At 33.0% G+C, this 23,215-nt stretch overlaps 3 protein-coding genes and 2 long non-coding RNA genes across 13 annotated transcripts; 3 read left to right on the plus strand and 2 right to left on the minus strand.

The window, feature by feature from the left end:
• Positions 1 to 2,350: 2,350 nt before the first annotated feature.
• On the plus strand, positions 2,351 to 2,891 carry LOC143306064 (uncharacterized). Its single transcript, XR_013063408.1, has 2 exons — positions 2,351 to 2,507; positions 2,584 to 2,891. It is a non-coding gene; the product is annotated as an uncharacterized LOC143306064 (long non-coding RNA).
• Positions 2,892 to 9,424: 6,533 nt separating this feature from the next.
• On the plus strand, positions 9,425 to 14,996 carry LOC117609234 (uncharacterized). 3 transcript variants are annotated; one of them, XR_013063360.1, is made up of 2 exons: positions 9,425 to 10,717; positions 13,126 to 14,996. It is a non-coding gene; the product is annotated as an uncharacterized LOC117609234 (long non-coding RNA). The 3 variants fall into 3 exon arrangements; XR_013063361.1 differs by having other exon boundaries at positions 9,425 to 10,709; XR_004582551.2 differs by having other exon boundaries at positions 9,425 to 10,634.
• CycG (cyclin G) lies at positions 12,551 to 16,739 on the minus strand. 3 transcript variants are annotated; one of them, XM_034335284.2, is made up of 6 exons: positions 14,332 to 14,468; positions 13,808 to 14,224; positions 13,476 to 13,736; positions 13,168 to 13,376; positions 13,009 to 13,081; positions 12,551 to 12,937 (listed from the first exon to the last, which is right to left on the minus strand). In XM_034335284.2, exons 1-5 carry the CDS (start codon positions 14,449 to 14,451, stop codon positions 13,036 to 13,038), a joined length of 1,053 nt encoding a protein of 350 aa, XP_034191175.2. In that variant the 5' UTR covers positions 14,452 to 14,468; the 3' UTR covers positions 12,551 to 12,937; positions 13,009 to 13,035. The 3 variants fall into 3 exon arrangements, with proteins under 3 accessions (XP_034191175.2, XP_034191176.2, XP_076548095.1); XM_034335285.2 differs by having other exon boundaries at positions 12,551 to 12,949; XM_076691980.1 differs by lacking the exons at positions 12,551 to 12,937; positions 13,009 to 13,081 and adding an exon at positions 16,578 to 16,739 and having other exon boundaries at positions 13,174 to 13,376; positions 13,481 to 13,736; positions 14,332 to 14,582.
• Positions 16,740 to 17,102: 363 nt separating this feature from the next.
• Positions 17,103 to 19,078, minus strand: LOC117609229 (putative glutathione-specific gamma-glutamylcyclotransferase 2). Of its 2 annotated transcripts, none has more exons than XM_034335294.2 (3): positions 19,000 to 19,078; positions 18,042 to 18,215; positions 17,103 to 17,958 (listed from the first exon to the last, which is right to left on the minus strand). In XM_034335294.2, exons 2-3 carry the CDS (start codon positions 18,174 to 18,176, stop codon positions 17,419 to 17,421), a joined length of 675 nt encoding a protein of 224 aa, XP_034191185.1. In that variant the 5' UTR covers positions 18,177 to 18,215; positions 19,000 to 19,078; the 3' UTR covers positions 17,103 to 17,418. The 2 variants fall into 2 exon arrangements, with proteins under 2 accessions (XP_034191185.1, XP_034191184.1); XM_034335293.2 differs by lacking the exon at positions 19,000 to 19,078 and adding an exon at positions 18,759 to 18,887.
• LOC117609221 (tRNA (34-2'-O)-methyltransferase regulator WDR6) lies at positions 18,570 to 23,211 on the plus strand. Of its 4 annotated transcripts, none has more exons than XM_034335270.2 (13): positions 18,570 to 18,738; positions 19,051 to 19,228; positions 19,289 to 19,462; positions 19,525 to 19,672; positions 19,790 to 20,011; positions 20,091 to 20,508; positions 20,587 to 20,739; positions 20,800 to 21,209; positions 21,296 to 21,478; positions 21,542 to 22,056; positions 22,213 to 22,655; positions 22,788 to 22,950; positions 23,035 to 23,211. In XM_034335270.2, exons 2-13 carry the CDS (start codon positions 19,053 to 19,055, stop codon positions 23,090 to 23,092), a joined length of 3,063 nt encoding a protein of 1,020 aa, XP_034191161.2. In that variant the 5' UTR covers positions 18,570 to 18,738; positions 19,051 to 19,052; the 3' UTR covers positions 23,093 to 23,211. The 4 variants fall into 4 exon arrangements, with proteins under 4 accessions (XP_034191161.2, XP_034191159.2, XP_076548344.1 ...); XM_034335268.2 differs by lacking the exon at positions 18,570 to 18,738 and adding an exon at positions 18,748 to 18,882; XM_034335275.2 differs by lacking the exon at positions 18,570 to 18,738 and having other exon boundaries at positions 19,130 to 19,228; positions 19,289 to 19,436.
• Positions 23,212 to 23,215: the final 4 nt, after the last annotated feature.

Below are 23,215 nucleotides of genomic sequence, written 5' to 3' on the forward strand. Positions count from 1 at the left end.
TATTCTAATTAAATATGACCGTAAACATTATTGACTCCATCCCCACTACTTTATAAATTATAGATTATAAATTGTAAGTGATTATGTCCATGCAGATGCAAATAGAAGGTAAAATTCATAACTGACTGATGTATAAAGATAGTAAATAATAAATATAATGACAAATAAAACAAATCAAATATAAGGTGCGTGGTTCAATTAGACACCACACCATTACATAGTAAAAGAATAAAATAAAGAATAACAGATAAATAAATAAATAAGCAAAGAAGTAGGGTATTTGAAACGAAATTCAAATGGAGTGGTTATAACAGAAGCCACGCGCTGTCAAGCATTTGAATGGACAAAATCATCTATCCTCTCAAGAAAATTAACCGTACTTAAATCCAAATAACTCTAAATAAATAATTGTAGATAATAAGCGAATGAATGAATGAGTGAGTGAGCAATAGAGCTATTAAAGAAGTTAATCAAGTTAAGGCAAATAAAGGCAGATAGAGAGAGTAAGGAAAGTAAAGAAAGTGTAAAGTATAGTATATAGACGAACGTAACTGACACAAAATAAAATAGAATGGAACAAGATACATTGAAGTACATTCCACCAACAAGCATATCCATACACTCATTCATACATCTCACATAGACGCAGTCATCCAATGAGGCTAAATCAAATAAATTTACAGAATCCATTACGTTGAATATGCAATGAGGCAGATTATATTATCCTGAACAGACATAATATTAAGAAGGTAGAAGGTACGAAGGTACGGTAAGATAAAATGAATACACTCAGCACTCGACAAGGCAACTAAGTGTTTCAGATATAACTGTCAATTAACTTTATTCATTAATTAGCCGTAGAAGGATAATGATGCAAAATATTACACAATATTACACAATACTAACTGAATTTATTGCAAATAATATGCAATATGCAAATTGGGTATAAGTATGAGTATAAAAATATGTATAAGTATAAGAATAATGAATATGTAAATATAAATATACAAATATATAAATAAATATAAATAAATACATATATATAATATATCAGAAAACGGAGCACAATAGCACATGTCACCACTCATTGCAATGGGTACACGCACAAATCACAAACTCACACGCACCGATATTCAATATTCAATATTAATGGCCTAATCAGAACTCAGCAATTTAACGATTCAATTAATTCACGATCCTCCTCCATGTCACAACCGAGTACATGGCACATGGAGATGGAGTAAACCAGTGCCGCCGATGATCATGTCAACCAAAGATAAGAAACCGCGTGAAGCTTAAGCCATAAACCATACGCCATATAGATGCGTAACCTTCGAGGAATTTCGTAAAATTTTCAGTTCGTCCCATTATGTCTGTTGTCTATTAAATTAGTTATCAAATTAATTAATTGATTATTACACGGGACGTACAAGCGCCCGCGACTAAATACATCAATAAAACACTTTCAATAAATTACAGTGAACGAAACCAAACACGAATAGAATGCAACGGAAGGTAACGATAGCGGAAGACATTCCGGTATCTCACTAAATAAAGTAAAGTACGCAACACTATCCGTTGATAATAATTACAAATTATCCTTAGTTGGTAACCATCCGCAGCACCGGCAGCCAAATATTATCGGCCACAAGCATTCTACTTATTTACCATACAATACTCGGCCGTTCATCCCGTAACGGTTATCCACCGACCAGCTATCCGCCGCGCAGCAGTTACCCACCGCGCGCCAGATATCTGCTACATCTCAGTTACCGACAGCTAAACTATCCGTCGCGCAACCGCGCCATCCTAGAAAGCCATACTTACCATCAGACTTACCATAAAAGATAAGTCCGATATCCAATACTATTCACGGAAAGGTAATTATAAACGGACAAATAAGACCCCAGACGGATTAAAATCATGAATAAATCAATTAATAAAACATTACCACGACTCACGGGAAAGGTAATTATAAAAGCAAACGGGCAACAAATAGAACCCCAGACGGATTAAAATCAAGAATAAATCAATTAATAAAACAATACCACGGCTATCATTTATTATTTATAAATATATAAATCATACGTTTGCAATAGTGTAGGATGAAGTAAATGTTAAGTATAAACAATGATGAAGATAGAATGAAATGAACGAAATGAAATCAACCCGAATAAGATCCGCAGATTGCAGGACGCATCATGTTACTGCCTATCGCGCCGCAGGAAACAAACTACGCAGAACAACGAAACAAAGAAACCACCACAGAACGAAAGGCTGAATAAATAAACGAATGAAACATTCAACCTAAACAGAATCGAAATTAAATATAGCCATCTCACAGCGTCAGATAACGCATGGAGTCAGGAAAGTCACGTAGGACCAATCATGTAACACCCAGTCAGTTAATAAATAAATGTAACCAAAGTAGAATCAAAGCAACCAAGGCAGCAGGTAACTAGCAGAAAGGAGATATAAAAGAAAAGAAGAGAAAAGAAACAAACAAGGTAATGAATATAATAACGCATAATAAATTTAAACAAGAGTAGCACAAGTTAATGACATGAATATTAATTCCTACAGGAACAGCACACCGTCATCAAAGAGCTATACTATTATCGAAGAGAAACGGCTTGAATAAATTGAATTAAAGAATACCAGAGAAGAATATCAAAATGTCAAAATGTCCAAGGAATGTCCAAGGATAGAGGTGACAAGAAATAAAATAAAATAAATGATGGTAGACAGTGATACGTGGCACAAATAAATTAAAATATAGAAAATATATATAGAATAATTGTATGCAAACAAACCATAATTATATTAATATTAATGCCATTTACAGAACTTTGTACCATCGTGAGTCAAAATAAACTAAATCTTAACAGTTACCTTGATTCAATTTAATTCAGAATGAATGAACAATGACAGCATGAAATGAACGACTGAACAATGAAATAATCAATTAAAGATATTAAGAAGAATGAGGTAAATAATGAGGTAAATAATAAATAATAAGCATAAAGTAAAAGTGAAGGCCGTAACCAACCTAATGTAAATAATGTAATGTAATGCACTGTAATATAAGTAATGCAATATAATGCAAAACAGAATGCAATAATAAACTGAATACAAAATACAAAATACAAGAAGTGAATTCAATAGATATAACTGTAAAGATTATTAACTACAATACTCTATTTCTTTACCAGAGTAGATTATAAGTTAGACTGTAACTGGTAAATGGTAGATGATAAATGGTCATGTCAATACAACTGCAAATACAACTAATTAATGAATGACATATCAAAATAGAGTAGCTAAAGCAACAAATAGATGAAATGAAATATAAGGTACGTAGTTCAATAAACACTGTACCAGTGTATGAACTGAAATAAGAATAAAATGAAATAAAATAGAATAAATAAATAAGTAAATAATAAATAAGAGTAGATGAATGATAAGATTATAATAAAATTCACGCACAATCAAAGCATTTGGATGGACAAAACCACTTATCATAGTAGAGATAGCAAAACTTAATTAAAATAAGTAAAATAAGGTAAAATAAATCAATCATATCCATTAACCTCAATTGATCAGAATGAGTGAGTGAATGAATAATGAATGAGTGAATGGAACGATTAAGGAAATAAAGAAGGTAAGAAGGCGTGAGTGAGAGCAAAAAGCATGGATGTGTCACAACGAATAAACAATGAGAGAATGAAAGAATGAATGACTGAACAGTGAAATAATCAATTAAAGATAATAAAGAAGAATGAGGTAAATAACAAGATAAATAATAAGGCATAAAATATAAAGTGAAGGCTGTACCAACATAATGTAAATAATGTCATTTAATGTAATGTAATATAATGTAAAACAAAATGAAATATACTAAAATAGAATACAAAATACCAGAAGTGAACTCAATGAAATATAACCGTAAAGATTATTAGCTACAACACTCTATTTCCTCACCAAAGTAGGTTATAAACTAAATTATAAATGGTAAATGATTATGTCAATGCAAATGCAAATAGAACTGATTATTGGATGATATATCAAAATAAAATAGCTAAAGCAACAATGAAATCAAATGTAAAGTACGTAGTTCAATACACACTATACCAGTGTATAAACTGAAAGAAGAATAAAATGAAATAAAATAAAATAATAGAATAAATAAATAAGTAAATAATAAATAAGAGTACTTGAATGATAAGATTATAATAAAATTCACGCACAATCAAAGCATTTGGATGGACAAAACCACTTATCATTGTAGAAAGCAAAACTTAATTAAAATAAAGTAAAATAAAGTAGTATAAATCATATCCATTAACTTTAATTGATCAGAATGAATGAGTGAATGAATAATGAATAATGAATAATGAATGAATGGATGGAACGATTAAGGAAATTAAAGATTAAGGAAGATAAAGAAGGTAGATAAAGAAGATAATGAAAATAAAGAAAATAAAGAAGGTAAGAAGGCGTGAGTGAGAGCAAAAGGCAGGAATGTGTCAACACGAATGAACAATGAGAGAATGAAAGAATGAATGACTGAACAGTGAAATAATCAATTAAAGATAATAAAGAAGGATGAGGTAAATAACAAGATAGATAATAAGGCATAAAATATAAAGTGAAGGCTGTAATCAACATAATGTAAATAATGTAATGTAATATAATGTAAAACAAAGTGAAATATACTAAAATAGAATACAACATACAAGAAGTGAACTCAATGAAATATAACCGTAAAGATTATTAGCTACGACACTCTATTTCCTCACCAAAGTAGGTTATAAACTAAATTATAAATGGTAAATGGTAAATGATAAATGGTTATGTCAATGCAAATGCAAATAGAGCTGGTTATTGAATGACGTATCAAAATAAAGTAACTAAAGTGACCAAGAAAGCAAATCAAATCAAATGTAAACTGCGTAGTTCGATAAACACCATACCATTGTATAGACTAACAATAAATAAATAAATAAGTAAATAAGTAAATAAGGATACTTAAATGATAAGATTATAACAAACCCTGCACCATCAAAGCATTTGAATGGACAAAACCACTCATCATCATAGAAATAAAAACTAAAGTAAAATAAATCATATCATATCCATTAATTTAACTTTAATTGATCAGAATGAATGAATGAGTTAATGAATAATGACTGAATGAATGGGAAGATTAAGTAAATGCAAGATTTAGAAAAATAAAGAAGGCAAGGAAGGTAACGTGAGTGAAAGAAGGCGTGAATGAAAGCAAGAAAGCGTGAATGTAATACAATATTATAAGTAAGTAAGTAAAGGAAAGGAAAGTAAATGAGCACCCATCACGCAACAAATAAACTACACAAAACTATTTACACCAGAAGCACATAAGCAATCCCTCATCGCACCACATCATTAAAACAAACACACTAAACCTGAAATAAACTAAAACAAAACTGGAACTGGAACAAGAGGAACAATTAAAAACACAACCCGGATTGTCCAATTTATTTATTTATTAATCAATTCAATTTATTTCAGCACATGTCACTGCTGCATCGTCGTGGAAAGACCAAAATGAAATATGTAAGCCACGATATAAGAAAGAAATAAAGGAATAAATACGATGAATACTATGAATGAGATAATCGAAAATCAAAATCGAAAGAACAAGAAAAGTAAATCACGTAACCACGTAACCAATAAACACGTTAAGTACGTTGTACCACGGATATGAATCGATGAAAATGACAAATATAATAAAATAAAATAAATAAACTAAACAATAAGCCGAACAACCGGATGACAAGCGGACTACGTATTCAATCACAAAATAAAGGAAATAAATAAATGCAATACCCGTAATGACGCGAAAGACATGAAATAATATGAACCATGAGATATGAAATATGAATGTAGATGGTAAATAAAATAAATAAAATAGAATACGATGGGTAATGAAATAAATAAGACGAGACAGCAATGTAAACCGCGTAAACCATTAACACACCAAACAGCGATATTAACCACTGATATTAATATATATAGAACCAAATAGAACGGCAAATACGATAAGACGATAAATAAATTGAACAATTAAATCACGCAAAGGGACGTAAATTGCGCAGGTTTATTAATCACACAATTATACCGTTGCGAATAATTAAATAAATAAAAGACAACAATGAGATAGAATGAAATTACGGTAATAAAATAAATAAAACAAATAATGAATATAACGCAAGTTGCATAAATTATCAAGGCACACTACCCCACTGTACCATAATAAATAAAATAATATAAAATAAATGAAACAAACGCAAAGTAGCACAAAATAATGTGAAATATAAATAAAATATATAAGTATAAACGGCAAAGGAAAAGTAAAATAAAGTATAGAACACTGTAGACAATGAAACAATGAAATAATGAAGCGAAACATGTAAAATAAAATTGAAATGAAGATAAATGAAGATAAATTATGTAAATTGATAAACGCGTTAAAATGACAATGGAAAATAGTGGAAATAATAAAATGCGACGAATAAATACGACGAATAAATATGCAACACCGGCTAATCGAATAATCGAATCGATTAATCGAATGTGTTAATAAATAATAAATAATTAAATAAATAATACAGCGGAATAACGCGCCAGTCAAACGCATGCAACCAGATAGTAAAATAAAGTAAATTAATATACATTAATATAATAATACACACATAACGATGGAATATCGAAAAATATTGAAAAAATATCGATGCACTTTTACACAAATCACTTAATAAACCGACGCAATTAACGGAAAACAAAATAAAATCAGAATAAAGGAATAAAAATAATACGTCACCAAACCGTTGACCTAATTTCCCATCGTCTGTCCTCTTCTATCCAAGGCCCGGGTCGCGCGTGCAGGTTGACTATCCTTGTCCAACCACAGCAGCCATCTTGAAAACCTGTCAATCCTGTCTGATCTTGCATGCGTTGTCTTCATTAATTTAGTCGAAAAAAGTCACAAAAAACGCGGAATTTTAATGCGAAACGTTCCCGATTAATCAAAATTATCCGTAAATAATGTCTAATGCTCATAATTAACGCCACGAATACCGGGAACACACGTGGAAATGCCGCGTAACACGCACATCACATTTTCGTTATTTAACAATAAATTAACACATTATTTAATCACAAAACACAACAATAGCACTCCCGAACACTTAATAAACACTATTTAACAAAAAACGCGAATAAATAAGCCGCTTTTCACCGCGTTGCGAAACTAACCACGGAGCGACCACGAAACACGTCCGCTCTCCTCGACGCGTCGAGCGGGAATCACCCTAACCTAACCCTAACCTAACCCTAACCCTAACCTAACCCTAACCCTAACCTAACCCTAACCTAACCTAACCTAACCTAACCTAACCCTAACCTAACCCTAACCCTAACCTAACCCTAACCCTAACCCTAACCCTAACCTAACCCTAACCCTAACCCTAACCTAACCCTAACCTAACCCTAACCCTAACCCTAACCCTAACCCTAACCCTAACCCTAACCCTAACCCTAACCCTAACCCTAACCTAACCCTAACCCTAACCCTAACCCTAACCTAACCTAACCTAACCCTAACCCTAACCCTAACCCTAACCCTAACCCTAACCTAACCCTAACCTAACCCTAACCCTAACCCTAACCCTAACCCTAACCCTAACCTAACCCTAACCTAACCCTAACCTAACCCTAACCCTAACCCTAACCCTAACCCTAACCTAACCTAACCCTAACCTAACCCTAACCCTAACCTAACCCTAACCCTAACCTAACCCTACCATGCCAGGGCACATACACACCTAGCATGCTAGGGTTAGGGTCAGGCGAAGGGGTTAGGGTTGGGGGGTTAGGCGAAGGGTTAGGGTGAGGTGAAGTGGTTACAGTTACGGTACGTCTCCTAACCCTAACATGCTAGGGCACATACACACCTAGCATGCTAGGGTTAGGGTTAGGCGAGAGGGTTAGGGTTAGGGGGTTAGGCGAAAGGTTAGGGTGAGGTGAAGGGGTTACAGTTACGGTACGTATCCTAACCCTAACGTACTAGGGCACATACACACCTAGCATGCTAGGGTTAGGATTAGGCGAAGAGGTTAGGGTTTGCGGGTTAGGCGAAGGGTTAGGGTGAGGGGAAGGGGGTTACAGTTACGGTACGTGTCCTAACCCTACCATGCCAGGGCACATACACACCTAGCATGCTAGGGTTAGGATTAGGCGAAGAGGTAAGGGTTAGCGGGTTAGGCGAAGAGGTTAGGGTTAGCGGGTTAGGCGAAGGGTTAGGGTGAGGGGAAGGGGGTTACAGTTAGGGTACGTGTCCTAACCCTAACATGCCAGGGCACATACACACCTAGCATGCTAGGGTTAGGGTTAGGCGAAGGGGTTAGGGTTGGGGGGTTAGGCGAAGGGTTAGGGTGAGGTGAAGTGGTTACAGTTAGGGTACGTATCCTAACCCTAACGTGCTAGGGCACATACACACCTAGCATGCTAGGGTTAGGGTTAGGCGAGAGGGTTAGGGTTAGGGGGTTAGGCGAAGGGTTAGGGTGAGGTGAAGGGGTTACAGTTAGGGTACGTCTCCTAACCCTAACATACTAGGGCACATACACACCTAGCATGCTAGGGTTAGGGTTAGGCGAAAGGGTTAGGGTTAGGCGGTTAGGCGAAGGGTTAGGGTGAGGGGAAGGGGTTACAGTTAGTGTACGTGTCCTAACCCTAACATGCTAGGGCACATACACACCTAGGATGCTAGGGTTAGGGTTAGGCGAGAGGGTTAGGGTTACGGGGTTAGGCGAAGGGTTAGGGTGAGGGGAAGGGGGTTACAGTTAGGGTACGTGTCCTAACCCTAACATGCCAGGGCACATACACACCTAGCATGCTAGGGTTAGGGTTAGGCGAAGGGGTTAGGGTTGGGGGGTTAGGCGAAGGGTTAGGGTGAGGTGAAGGGGTTACAGTTAGGGTACGTATCCTAACCCTAACGTGCTAGGGCACATACACACCTAGCATGCTAGGGTTAGGGTTAGGCGAGAGGGTTAGGGTTAGGGGGTTAGGCGAAGGGTTAGGGTGAGGTGAAGGGGTTACAGTTAGGGTACGTCTCTTAACCCTAACATACTAGGGCACATACACACCTAGGATGCTAGGGTTAGGGTTAGGCGAGAGGGTTAGGGTTACGGGGTTAGGCGAAGGGTTAGGGTGAGGGGAATAGGTTACAGTTAGGGTACGTGTCCTAACCCTAACATGCTAGGGCACATACACACCTAACATGCTAGGGTTAGGGTTAGGGGGTTTGGCGAAGGGTTAGGGTCAGGGAAAGGGGTTACAGTGAGAGTTAGGACACTCAAAGGAAATAAGATCAAACAAGTAAAAATATTACACCAAGCAATCAAACTTACATATAAATAGTCGATCGGAGACTTGGAATACTTACAACCGCACTATAATTGCAAAAATAACATATTTATAGGTAATAAGTAACAACGGTCGGAAACGAAACGGGTAGCCATGAGAGTAGGCTTAGTCATGGAATATAAAATATATTGAATAAATGTAGCATCTTATTTCGACAAAGGTATATACAAATTGAATAGAGAATTTACAAGAGTGCTAGCAGGGAGCAAATAAGCGCCGTTAATTATATAAATTCAGCCCGCTGCTTTTGATGGTGGCCGTGAACATGTGGGTGATCGACGCGTGGTTGGCGGCTCGCGTGTACAATGAATTAATTCTGTAATTGATCCGGTCGCTTGCACTGTTGCTGCGGATCTTGAGCGTTTCACCGACCGTTCGATGGTCCATATTTTCGTCTGAACTGCACTTGAAATATTCAACGATGCAGAGAACAGGAGTCCGAACTTGATGAATCGATGCTCGATAATGGCGTCGTTGCGCGCGAGCCGGCGAGAAGACCACTGTTCACGCGTTCACCTAGATGGACGACTCCCGATCGATAAATCGATCGACCGTGACCGCCATCATGGCTACGCGTATTCTCAAACGTATGCAACAATAAAACAAACAGTTAGTTAGAAAGATAACTTGGAATGTAGAAAGTAGGGCATAGGAAATAATAGTTTATTTAAATATGGAGAAGCAACTATACGCAAATTGGTGAAATTGCCGGTATATACATAAGAAACCTTGCTCTAAAATCAAAAATAGGTAAATATACTTCCTATGTCTATGCCCCAGACCCGAAATCGTAGCAACGCCCCCTTTTAGTCGCCTCTTACGACAGGCAGGGATTACCGTGGCTGTATTCTAAACCCCCAGCCACAGGGGATAAATTGACTTTTCCGAAGACAAACTTTCCGCATACCGTACATACATACATTCGAAGACCGACCTTTCCGCGAAATACTCTTTTCCGAGGCAAAGTTTTCGTGCGTTGAAAACTCTATATATTCCTTATTCTATGTCTCCACTCAATTTGCAGATCGATCCTAATGGGTTATAGTCCAGTCGCCAAAAATCCTTCTTGGAATCATAATTTTTATTAAAAAGAAGAAGACTATTCCCAACAATTTCGGCCAATTTGAAGCATTAAGGTTTTACGAAGTACAGCCAGAAAAGATGTGAATGTAACGCACCGATACATTTACGAATATGTATATCTTGTGTATTGTACATTTTCAAGACAGCGGTTATATTTCCAAGTTAAATGGTCCATAGAGAATATTTTACATTGCACTTAACATTGTTACGCATAAATATAATAAGAAGAAAGTATCAAGTTCGTTCGAAAAGATCGTTGAATCTTATCGTATCGTTTAATACGTATTCTTCAGTTTTATTTCATTATTATACTTCACTTGGTATATAATATCGACTACTAAACGCTGATACAAATGAATCGAGAAAAATCGGTGTTAAAAAATTATAAACGCATTCTGAAAATACATATGTACAGAATTTTGATCATTTACATGTTTCAATAACAGGTTCGTGTTTCAATCTGTTGTCCTGCTTCAGTAATTTATTTTCTACAAATATTTTGATGAAATGAAATGATTCGTGACGTAAATACGATTCATGACTAGCATAAACTGGCTAAAGATACAGATATATCAGAAATTAAATTGTTGTGTTTCGTTAGAATTATTTCTTCATGATTCTAAATACATACATATGCGTTATTTTAGATCAAAGTAATTTATATACAGTAAGAATATATAATACCTTCGTTTTTCTTCTTTTCTTGTAATATCGTTTTTTTTTCTCTCTCTCTCTCTCTCTCTCTCTCTCTCTCTCTCTCTCTCTCTCTCTCTCTCTCTCTCTCTCTCTCTCTCTGTGTTATTATCATTTTACATTTTCCAGGAGATGTTATATACCTTATTTGAAGTTTTTTTGTTTCTTTTTCTTCTATATAGTACATATTTAAACGCAAAGCCTGACGTATGAAATAAGTAGACAGTTAATTATTGCAGATAAACATTTAATTTTCAAATACCTTTCAGTATTTTTCTGCCATTGAATAACTGCCACATTTGAAAACTACATTAGTAAAAAATCCTATCACAAACTGTGGCAGTGAAACTAATAATTAATTCTATAATACTATATGCCTTAAATTAATTTTATACGTAAATATACTTTCACAGCTGACGTTTTTTGTGTTGCATTTCAGGAAGTTTGCTTAATGCACTCGGTTACATTACACTAACCCTTTGCGCTCTTAATTGTATTTATAAACGATATACATATACGCCATATTTTTCAAATATTTTTTTTTTTTTTTTAAATATAATCACTTCGTAAAAACGTTACCTAAATCCTAACTGATTCAGAATCATATTAAATATGATTTACACATTTTAAAGGCAACCGTTGATTTTTGGTTTTGAGATTCTTTTGGTCATCGTTCATAAATTACCTTCAATAGGGTAAATAAGCTTTATACATATACAACAACGAATTAGCAAAATGGGACTATATAAACAGACAATGTGCAAAAAATGTTTGAAAAACACAATTGGAGTGCAAAAGGTTAAGCAGCTCGAATTGTTTACTATAAATGCATTATTACATTTTTTACTTCATTGACGTATTAATAAAAAACATTTAACAGAAATTTACTCTATTTACAGTAATTTATAGTCTTTTCTTCAACGATACATCATCATTATTTAAATACAGTCTCGCGACAAAATATCAAACTTTCAATTTTGTCAACCTTTTTTTACCATTGTAAGATTTATTATTAACGTTTCAATCGATTTAATTGATTTCATTAATTTTATATAATTTCTTTTTTAAATAAATTTTTAATCTTATATTCATACTCGTATATAATCAATTTATTCGCGCTTCGTTAACGTGTTTCGCGAACATATGAATATACTTATGATAATGTTCGTATTCATAATGCACGAATTATATTGGACATTGTATCACATTAATTTTTGATATTACTAAAATATTATGTTGCTCTTTTAAATTTCAAGATAATATGTACTAAAATATGCTGTTTCGATTCGTATCCTTTTTTTTCCCCCCCCCCTTTTTTTTTTTCTTTCACGAATGTTACACAGCACTCGTATGCTTTATAGCGGTAATACTTAGCGAACGTTGAACATTCCAGATTATAGAAATCATTGTCTCTTTTCGTAAAATTAATGATGTAATTGAAATAAAGTAATCTTTAACACGTTTCGAAAAAGGCAAATTATATCGGATTACGACTAATGAATAATTTTTTCATGTTGACTTTTCGACGAACGATATAGAAGATATCTGACATTTTGCCATACGACGTAAATACATCATCATTTGTACTTTCTATTTAACTTCTAAAAAAAAAATTTCTTTTTTCAACTTCGAACTAAAGTCGAACTTTCTTTCTCGCCCGGTATCTTGGACGAATATTTCACTTCTGATCCAGCACCTTAAAAATAATCTATCATTAGTTGCGACGCGTGTCATTTGATCTTGTAATTAAGAAAATAAATATCTTACTTTAAGGCCTCGATACTGTTATTTCATTTAACGCCTCTTATTTCCATGACGTCGACCGAACTTACGATTTTTTCTGAAAATGAATTAAATAAAAATGTTGAATCTTTTTGTTTGCAGGTATATGAACGTTTCCCCGTCAAGAAATACTGCTTTATTTACCTAATTTTACTCGGTGAAGGAACCGGAGCGTGTTCAGCGATGACAGGTAATACAGAAATGAATTTATCAGTTGGACGTAGAAGACGCGCTGTACGAGATGACAATTTCCATATCAGTCTTTGTCTGTGAGGAGTTTGTTCTTGGGCGTTATATTTGCTTAATACAGCACCCACAGCTTCGTGCGTAGAAAAGAAACTTGTATCTGAAATCTAAACAAAAATATACCAAACAAATGGTTATTAACTTCTTACTTAGATTTATCAATTTACTACGGATACCTGATAGTCATCAGATTATTGTAATTTTACCTTACATAATTTCTGAAGTTCCACTGCAAATTCTAAAACTCTAAGCATCTGATGCTTTCTTGTTGTTGTTACAGATGCATTGATGGCAGAGGAGCTAGAAGTAACTGTTACAGATATGGTGTGGTCTGTATTAGTATCCAATCGATTAACAGCATTATCTAAATATATGCACAGTAGAACGAGTGCCACTTCTGACGGCTTCAAGCTGGCACAATTACCGTCGCAAGCAACCATTTCTAACCTCAGAAGAAGCTCTGATTCCTGAAATAACATAAATTACAAATCTATCTTTATGCAAAATTAAAAACAGAAGAAAAAAACATGACACTCACTGTGATCATACTGGTATACGCTTCACCTGATCCTAGTTCAGTTGCAACGGTACGAAACATTGCATTGAATAACCGAAGAAAAGTTAAAGATGTAATAGGTTGCGTACCAGGTGCCCATTCCAACTTATTCTGTATCACTTCCGACATACGTTTCAAATCACCACCGGTACATTTACACTGAGAAATGGAGACTAAGTGATCGGCATCTAAAGACTGTGCCAACTGAACTGCAGCTATGTGAAAAGCGGATACACTGATGCAAGCCATATGTTTTGGTCTTGCTTTCATCTTTGTTAAGAAACGATCCATCAAATTGATGGCAACAAAAAATACGTCGGATGGTAGATCGTACCATACTTTCAAGCATCTTAGCACGTGAGCCGATCCATCACGAGCTCCGATTGTTATTTCCTCGGTCTAAAACGGATCGACATCATGTTTATATGAACGAGAGAACAAGATATAATATTATAGTAACGAGACTATTAAATATTAAGTTATTTCGTATTGTCAACGCTTCTTACTTGTGACATAGTAGGTAACTGTAGGTTAGGTTGATATTTCACTTCAAGAACCAAAGCTTCCTGCAATTGCTCGAGTAAAGGGTGGATTGCATCCGGTACAGGCAAGCCCGATGTGCCCATTCCTGCAATGTGTGACTTGCAGCTCACTACTACAGCAACGATGAAAGAATAAAGAAGAACACAAAATGTGTAGTGTGGCTGATGATATGAATGTCACACAACAAGAATGGCGCAGCTGGCTAGCCTTGTATCTACAAAAAAAAAAAAAAAAAATAAGTAACATTAATATAGACATACTTGTACAAGACGATTTCATTTTAATATATACATATATATTATTCATTTTGTTATTATTACTGATTTACAATAATGGCAAGAACTATTTAAATACGCTTCAACAACTTTACTCCAAAAAAGTGGTATTGAGAATAATAGATACTATAAGTATGTATATGTACAACGTTTTCGTAATGTAACATAAAATTCATATTTTTCACCTAATCATTAACAATTTGCTGTGTCAATGTTGAAATTTATTTACTATAAACAACATTTTCTTCATCTTTTTTTCGTGTCTACGTGTTCGTAATCAGGCGCCGTCAAATAAGATGGCCAAAAATTTAAAGGAATTTAATTGGAAAAAAAAAAAAAAAAAAGAAAAATATTTCATTCGAAATAACTTTGACCGCGTTTAATCTTTCATCTTTATCTTACCTATCGTTACCTCTCAACTGTGTACATTAAATTCAAAATCTACTTCGATCGAATTTTCATAAAACTTTATACATAAATAAAATACTCGAATACATTATTATAAAATATGTTGTAAATATGAAACCATTAGTTACATTTTCATTTCGTTTAAAGAATATACGTATATATACATATGTATGTATATTGTAACGTAGTACCGAATGTAACAGTAGTTACAGATTATTGGTAGAAATATCTAGAAAACGTTTGATACTGCGTTAACGTGTAATTCTTACTTCAGGAATATATTACCTTTCAAATCGTACAAAAGAAAAAGCAATTACAATTTGCGACTATGTTAATTCGTATCATTGACCAAAAAAAAAAAAAAAAAAAAAAAAAAAATATATAAGAAAGAGACAAAGAGGTATCGGACAACTGATGCAACGAACTGTCAAAATGAATCGTAACATAAAGATCCTTTTAAATTCCTTTCGATTACCTAAATATCAGATTTAAAGACATAAAAAAATAAATATACGGATAAAGTATAGTTTAACTTTAACTAACATTAATTACATTTAAACACAAATGTTTGAAACATATCATTTATAATACATGTAATCTTTTTTTTCCAAAACCAAAATATATTTTTATATGAACAATATATTCACCGATTCATTTGTAACAGGCAACAAATTAATGGGGAAATACATGTGTCCATGTATACAAAAAATTTATACATACATGAAAGATCATGAATCGATTCATCGTTCTTGGCGGGAAATATTCGTTCTGATGGTAATTAAATTGTACGCATAAGTTTAAACTTACTTATTCCCGTGAGATTTCAAAATCATTCAAAAACTATGATACACTTTTTTTTTTGTTTACGTAAGAGCAATGAGCTCCTACAAGGAGCAAAACACGCTCTCCGAACGCTTGTTCGAACGATACTGTATATAACTCACATCCACATCTGCTTTGTGAATCGTCGCGGATGAGTAATATCCGAATCACCACGAGTATGTACGAAATTAAACGAAGTAACGTGAAACGATATATCAGCGTACTTAACAAAAACATTTTGTCAATAAACACATTGTTTTTAAATACACAAATCGGTTGCTCAAGATTAAAGGTTCAAATAACTTTCACATCATTTTTTCAAACGAGCCAATTTTTTAGGTCTTCAGTTATGATAAATGTAAAACTACTTATAAACAAGGACGTATACGATTCGTATTGTTTGTTCATTAAATGTCGAACCATCGATTAAAACATGTTAAACACTGTCGAGTACGCGATAACGCAACCAGAAAAATATCGATATAATTTCGATCATTTTCTATTTTATATTGAGTCAAATGTAACTCGCAAATTACCAAACACTTGGAAATAAATGTACATATACACTTTTCTCATTACCACCATTTTGTTTAACTTATACATTGTCGAATATTGTATGGAACTATGTACTTACATGTGTATGTATATTTACGTATTTTCAGAATGAATTCTAAAAAACAATAAAATTTGAAAAGAAAACTTACCCGGATGCGTCCGAAACGCTTTCACGTTAATGGATCACCCAATCTTGGCTTTTTATTATCGTATTTGTCGGTATAAATAGGAAATAGAATTACAAACGAACTATTCGGTTTGACAGTTGTTCTAACAATAAAAAATGGCGGAGCTACATCGTATGTATTACTACATCCAGCTGATCATTACGCGTCATCGCACGCTCGAGCGTAACAAAAAGTAGTCCCTCCGTGAATTGCGTGAATGTAAATTTTCATTTTCATTTTCATCGTCAAATTTATCGGTATTTCATTATTTTTCTCAATTCGAAAATGATCATTATGAAACTGAAAGGAATTTTCAATTTCTATTTCAAATTCTACAGATTTTAGGTACATACTTATGTATGTATGTATGTATGTATATATGTATGTATGTACGTATATTTAATCACATAACATTTACATATAACAAATATACCGTATTTGTAAAATGTAATACTTGTATAAGATTTATTTACTTTCTTAAACGTACATGTATAAAATTTAAGTTATTAATTTATATAATACTGAATATAATTAAATATAATGTGATTAGAAACTATATATGTTTTCTAATACAAATCAAATTTCGATGTTCTCTTCATTCTAATTACAGTACAATACTTGTTAAATGTAATTCATGAGCCAACTGTAGCGTTGATTATGATACGCTCTTTGTTACGAAAAGTGAATCGGTCAATTGACGTTAAAAATGCGTTCACAGATTGCTTTTACGTGTACATTTTTAACTTTATTAATTTGTCGTATAATAAATACAAAGTCTTCGTGAAATTATCGAAAATTTAAGTCCTCTAATTAAATCAATTCTTCATCTGTTTTGGTCAGCGGATAGATTTTGATTTCTTTCTATTCTTATGGTTCGTTCATGCTCCAATGTTCTTACAGCTGTTTCTAATGCGAATAAATGCTCATCGTATATACCTGATGCTATTATTCGCATTGCAGATGCTAATTTATACAAATACTCAGTATTAGCCCCGCTAGGACCATGAGATACAAGTATTTGTTTCGCTATTGTATGTATATCTTCTACACCTGCATAATTTGGATTATCTTCTCCTCCTATGTAAATTGTGATATAAAATGGTATGATATCCGAAGATACAGGTGATAACTTTTTACTTTCAAAATTAATGTGAAAACTATTATTTGCTGATAAAGATGATCCAATATCTTCCAGCGAATGGGATGGATAAAAGAGAACACTTTTTCTTTCGTAACCTCCTTTTTCCCTGTAGTCCAGGTGTTTGACGACTGTATCTATGTTTTGAGGTGATATTTTGTATGCGATACCCCATACTTGGTCGTTAAGATTATCTGAAGAAAGTAACGTCACAACGCGACCAGGCTATAAAATAACATAATTTTCTGTATATGTAGTTTGATACGATATGCATTATAAACATATAAATATTACATATAAATACATACTCTGTCAGGTACTCCTCTATGATCTGTACTTTTCTGATAAAATCTTCTGACGTATCCTTTAATGTGACCAACAAGAATTTTTTCGTATGGAAAATCGGCTTTCCAAATAAGCGAACCATATCCGAATACCCACATTATTGCTTTTATAATTGTTTATAATTAAATAGTAATAACCTATACGAATATTTCGTTTTATTATCTACGATAATACTTTCCAGTAAACGCGTGTGTAAAATTTAAATAAAACATTATTCCATAAGTACTTGATATTATACATATATATCAGTATTACTAAATAATTTATAAATTATTTAACAAAAATTTTACAAAAATGTATATAAATAATTGACAAAAAGAATAAAATGTTTTATACTGATATTGTTAATAACAATTCATATGTATTTATGTAAATATAGTGTTGATATCAAATCACAATTTTTGGAAGATTACAGGTTTTTTTAGCAGCAAGTAAATAAATAAATAATGTTAGATAGTAGTATGTATATGCATATCTTTAAATATGTATGATTGATTAATATATGTATATAAATACAATAAATCACAACACATGCACTTTTTATAATTTGTGATTTCATCCCACAAACATAAATACGTGTTGACTAACATATGTATGGATAATGTGTAAATAAACTGGACTGTCCGCAGGCACATCAGGCACGTCAGGCACGTGCTGTGGGTACGAATCTACATAAGTACCTGTACTGCGCTAAATACCTGTTCCGCGCTATCAAATTATTAATATTACTTCTCAAAATGATTTCAAAACTTTTATGTGCAGATGTACTTGCCATTCGTTGTGTCAATGATTTAGTTTTTGTAGGTTAGTAGAGTATAATTTTTATAATCTTTAAAAAATTACAATAAAATATTTGATCCCTTTCGTTAACTAAAACGATATATACTTTTATAGCTTTAATGTTCTTTTTAACTTTTTCACCTTTTCGTTTCATGTGTTTCTTATTACTTATTATTAGTTTTGTTATTACAGGTATGGGTTGCACGTTGCACGTTTTTGGTACCGATACCTATAAGTTAGAAAAAAAGATTAATTGTCTTTATCCGCACAGTATACATGGAATTATTGAAGGTCCTAACGATATGTTAGCTGTGTTTGGTGCTAACTTTTTGTGCGCGTATAATATCCAGAAGAATCAAGGAACATTAATGTAAGTTAAATGACATTAATAAAATGGCACGTAATAATTGAAGTTTTATTACTTATTTAGAATCGAGGAAGTATTTAGTAATAAATGCTTTGACGATTGGATAATAGCAGCAAAATGGTTAACGTCAGATGGATATGATTATTTATCAGTTTTGTTAGCACACAATAGCGTGTGCATTTATGATTCTTCCAAGGAACGCAGTCAAAATGTATGGTGCAAAGAAAAATGCATTCTGTATCCTTACGTTTACCTGTTTAAATGAGAATTATACGTTATAAACTTAACTTTACCATTAGGTACGGTGGATCGATGTTTGTGAAAAACCAGAAAGACTTGGTAATTTTTAGTGGAACGGTATATAGAGAAATATTAATATGGGAAATAAATTATAGTTATTCGTGTATTGAAATTTCACCAGTTTTACATCGTTTACATGGACATAATGTTAGTATCGCGTTACTTTGAACTACTCTTTTTCTTATTTTTCTAAACGCTTTACGTTTACGTTTACGTTTACGTTTACGTTTAAGTTTAAGAGTGTAAACATTGAATTTTGTATAGGGTGTAATCTTTTCGGTGATATACGATCCAGTTACTCGACTGATTTGCTCTACGTCCGATGATAGAACAGTCAGATTATGGGAAGTAAATAGCAATGAAAGTAAAGAAAATGATATAATTTGGAAGGAAGTGAAAATTAAACTGAGAAAAACAATGTTTGGTCATACGGCTAGAGTATGGAAATCTGTAATTAGAAACGACGCTTTGATTACCATAGGAGAAGTAAATATCCTGCATATTTTTATTATGTAACGTACAGTAAACGGTATAATCATCTATTGGCATATTTTTTAATTTGAAGGATTCTCATATGTGTACCTGGTCATTGGATGGTAAATTACTTAAGAAAATTTGTGCTCATCATGGGGCTGCTATATGGAGCATTGATATATCAAATGATAATAACTGGATCTTTACCGGTGGGGCTGATGGCGCAGTTCATGCATGGCCTTTTTTTACTAACGATTATGTTGAACCAGTTGTGTTATTATCTAGACAAGATACGTTCGGTTTACCAAAATATAATTGTTATTTAAGTAGCGGTAATTCCTTAATTTTCAATGAAAATGGGACTGTATGTATTTATGATAGGTGGCACGGTAAACCGAAAGAAACCGTTTATCTAGAAAGATGTAATACATATTGTGTCATGGAAGTTTCTTTGTGCCATTCCTACGTTTGTTTTGCGTCAAAAGATGGATATATAACAATTTACAAAGGTAGAGAAAATAAGCTTGAATAATAAATGTTAATAAAATGGTATCAAGCGTTGAGTAACTTTTTGAAAATATTTTTAGAAGCTGATGTTACCACTAAGAAAATATTGCAGCTGATCGCTGAGGACAAGATAATGGAATCAAAAATATTCTCTGTACAATGGTTAAGAAATGATGAACTAGTAGCTTCTGGATCAAATGGGATTCTAAAGATATTCAGTTTCACTATGGAAGGTACGCGGAAAAGATATGATTTGATTGAATAAAAATTAATTAGAATTTCTTTTTATATAGGATCAGTAACTATTCTATCAATATGTTTGTTACCACAAAGTCGAGAACGTTGGTTGACAGCAGCGATACTGTGTAAAGAGCTATTAGTGTGCGGAGACAGAAGTGGAAATATGCATGTTTTTGAACTAGAAAAATATACCTCGGATGATCGGATAAATATAAATGAAATGAGGAAGAAACCTCTTCAAACTTTTCATAAAGTTCATGGAAATATTGGTATCCAAAATTTGGTAGTTTTACATTCAAAATTAATATCAGGAGGTCGTGATGGAATGTTAAGATTTTACGATGTAATTGAACATAAAAATAAAAGATCGTTATGCCCTTTACATTCGGAGAAAATGCCAATGGATTGGATTAGTGGCAGTTTAAAAGTATCTAACGATCTTTTTATATTGGGTTTCAAAGAAGTAAATATTATTATTATTATTATTATTATTATTATTATTGTACCTTCTATTGTATTTAAAATAATTTTTTTAATTACTATTTTCAGACGGAATTCGTGATATACAGTATGTTTTATCGTCGAATCGTAGCGAGAGTTCCTTGCGGTGGCGGGCATCGATCATGGGATTGTATCGTACTGAACGAACTCGTTTCGTTTCTTTATATTCGCAATAAAGAAGTATACATATTTGATTTTCCTTTAAATGCTTTAAAATCGCCGGATTTATTAGTAAGTTACTTGTTTATTATAAAATATTTATATGTATATTTTAAGAAGATTTTCTTCTTTTAGAATGGTTTTCATACGAAAGAAGTAAATTTCATGGAGCCTGTATTAAAGAGCAATACGCATAATTTATTTATATCCGGAGGAGAGGATGGTACTGTCCGTGTTAGTTGTGTTTCAACTGCATCGATGGAAAATATTTGTTGCCTAGAAACGTTAGGTATTTTTGATGGTCACATCTCGAGTGTAAAATTTATAGGTTCGTTATGTTTAGAAACATCTGATTTCTCGTGCAGTAATCATCTTGTATTTTCTGGGGGTGGCAGAGCCCAATTGAAAGTGTGGGAAATCGGTATAAATAATAGGAAAAAATGTTTACAAAGTACAGATGTTTCTTGTCGTGACGTTACATCTCATATGTTGTACGGATTTGATCGATGCCGTAAAAAACGTTGGCAAGATTCTAATCGATCTTATATTTTACAACCTGAAACTCGATATATGGACGGTAGAATTTATCGGGATACTACGAACCTGCACTGCATATTGCTTTTTGTTGCTTGCGCGGATGGTTTTACAAGGTATATGTATACATATGTATATAAATACCTATTATTCTTTTTTCCCATGCTTACCATTTAATTTTAATCTTCTTTTTCTTTTAATATAAATAAGATTAAATTAATTACTAATAAGTTTTACGTATTTAGATATTGAATCAAGTGAATTATTTGCAGGATATTTTTGTACGACACTAATACAAGAAATATTTCGTTAAAAATACATGCAAAATGCGCGAGTCGTTGCATAGTAAAAATAACAATCTTAAAGTACGAAGAGAAGGTAATTGCATTAACGATGTCAACTGACGGAATCGTTCGTTTTATCGATTTTACCGAGATCGTTTCAAATATTGTAAAAGAACCGAACTGTGAAAAAGAAGAATTTTTCAATTACACAGATGTATCTATTGGGAAATTTAATTTGCATCAATCCGGAATTAATTCGTACGACATAAAAATGATTGGAAACAAGAAATATTGTTTGGCAACGGGCGGTGATGATAATTTATTCAATGTTATTCATTTTAAAATTTGGATATCGAGTGAAAACGAACAGTTACGTGTTTCATTGCTATCAAAATGGAACACTTCAACTGCACATGGTGCACAAATTACAGGTACGCTGATATTAGTGTTACTTCAAGTAACACATACTTACATACATATAGTGTATGTAAGTAGTAAGAAAAGTATAAAAAATTGATCAGTGGGAGAATTTATTTAATTATATATACTTTTCTTCGTTATAGGAATAAAATTTCACAAAGATAAAATTTTTACCGTTGGAATAGACCAACAAATCATTGTGTATAGTTATAATTACAATGACGATTTTTTATCTGTAACAATTTTAAAGAAAATCTTTACCTGTGTAACCGATGTGAAAGGGCTGACTTTATGGTATAATTCAAAGTATGTTTACATCTGATACGTACGTAATGTTTTTAATGTTAAACAAATATTATGTATTATTAAAAAATTTACTTATTATTTTAGGGATGAAGCAATTTTATGTGTTTACGGAAAAGGATTTGAAATATTGGCACATGAGTAAAGTACATACAAGTTAAATTGTTAACAACAAGTTGGTTGTTCGTTTTTTCTGATAGACGGCTATTGCATTAGAGAGTTACTTTAATTCGACAAGGACGGTTAGATCGTAAAGTAGAATAAAGAA

This window comes from Osmia lignaria, chromosome 14 (genome assembly GCF_051020975.1).
Source record: "Osmia lignaria lignaria isolate PbOS001 chromosome 14, iyOsmLign1, whole genome shotgun sequence".
NCBI lineage: Eukaryota > Metazoa > Arthropoda > Insecta > Hymenoptera > Megachilidae > Osmia > Osmia lignaria.

Bases quoted from the DNA above. Each gene is read 5' to 3' on its own strand.
- LOC117609229 (XM_034335294.2), bottom strand. From the start codon at position 18,176: ATGTGGGTATTCGGATATGGTTCGCTTATTTGGAAAGCCGATTTTCCA. The intron at 17,959-18,041 runs GTATGTATTTAT...GTTATTTTATAG, and splicing joins ATAGAGGAGTACCTGACAGA to CCTGGTCGCGTTGTGACGTT.
- CycG (XM_034335284.2), bottom strand. From the start codon at position 14,451: ATGGGCACATCGGGCTTGCCTGTACCGGATGCAATCCACCCTTTACTC. The intron at 14,225-14,331 runs GTAAGAAGCGTT...GATCCGTTTTAG, and splicing joins AGTTACCTACTATGTCACAA to ACCGAGGAAATAACAATCGG. The intron at 13,082-13,167 runs GTAAATAAAGCA...ATTCATTTTCAG, and splicing joins CCTTCACCGAGTAAAATTAG to AAAAAATCGTAAGTTCGGTC.
- LOC117609221 (XM_034335268.2), top strand. From the start codon at position 18,816: ATGATTTCAAAACTTTTATGTGCAGATGTACTTGCCATTCGTTGTGTC. The intron at 20,740-20,799 runs GTACGCGGAAAA...CTTTTTATATAG, and splicing joins ATTCAGTTTCACTATGGAAG to GATCAGTAACTATTCTATCA. The intron at 22,656-22,787 runs GTACGCTGATAT...TCTTCGTTATAG, and splicing joins ACATGGTGCACAAATTACAG to GAATAAAATTTCACAAAGAT.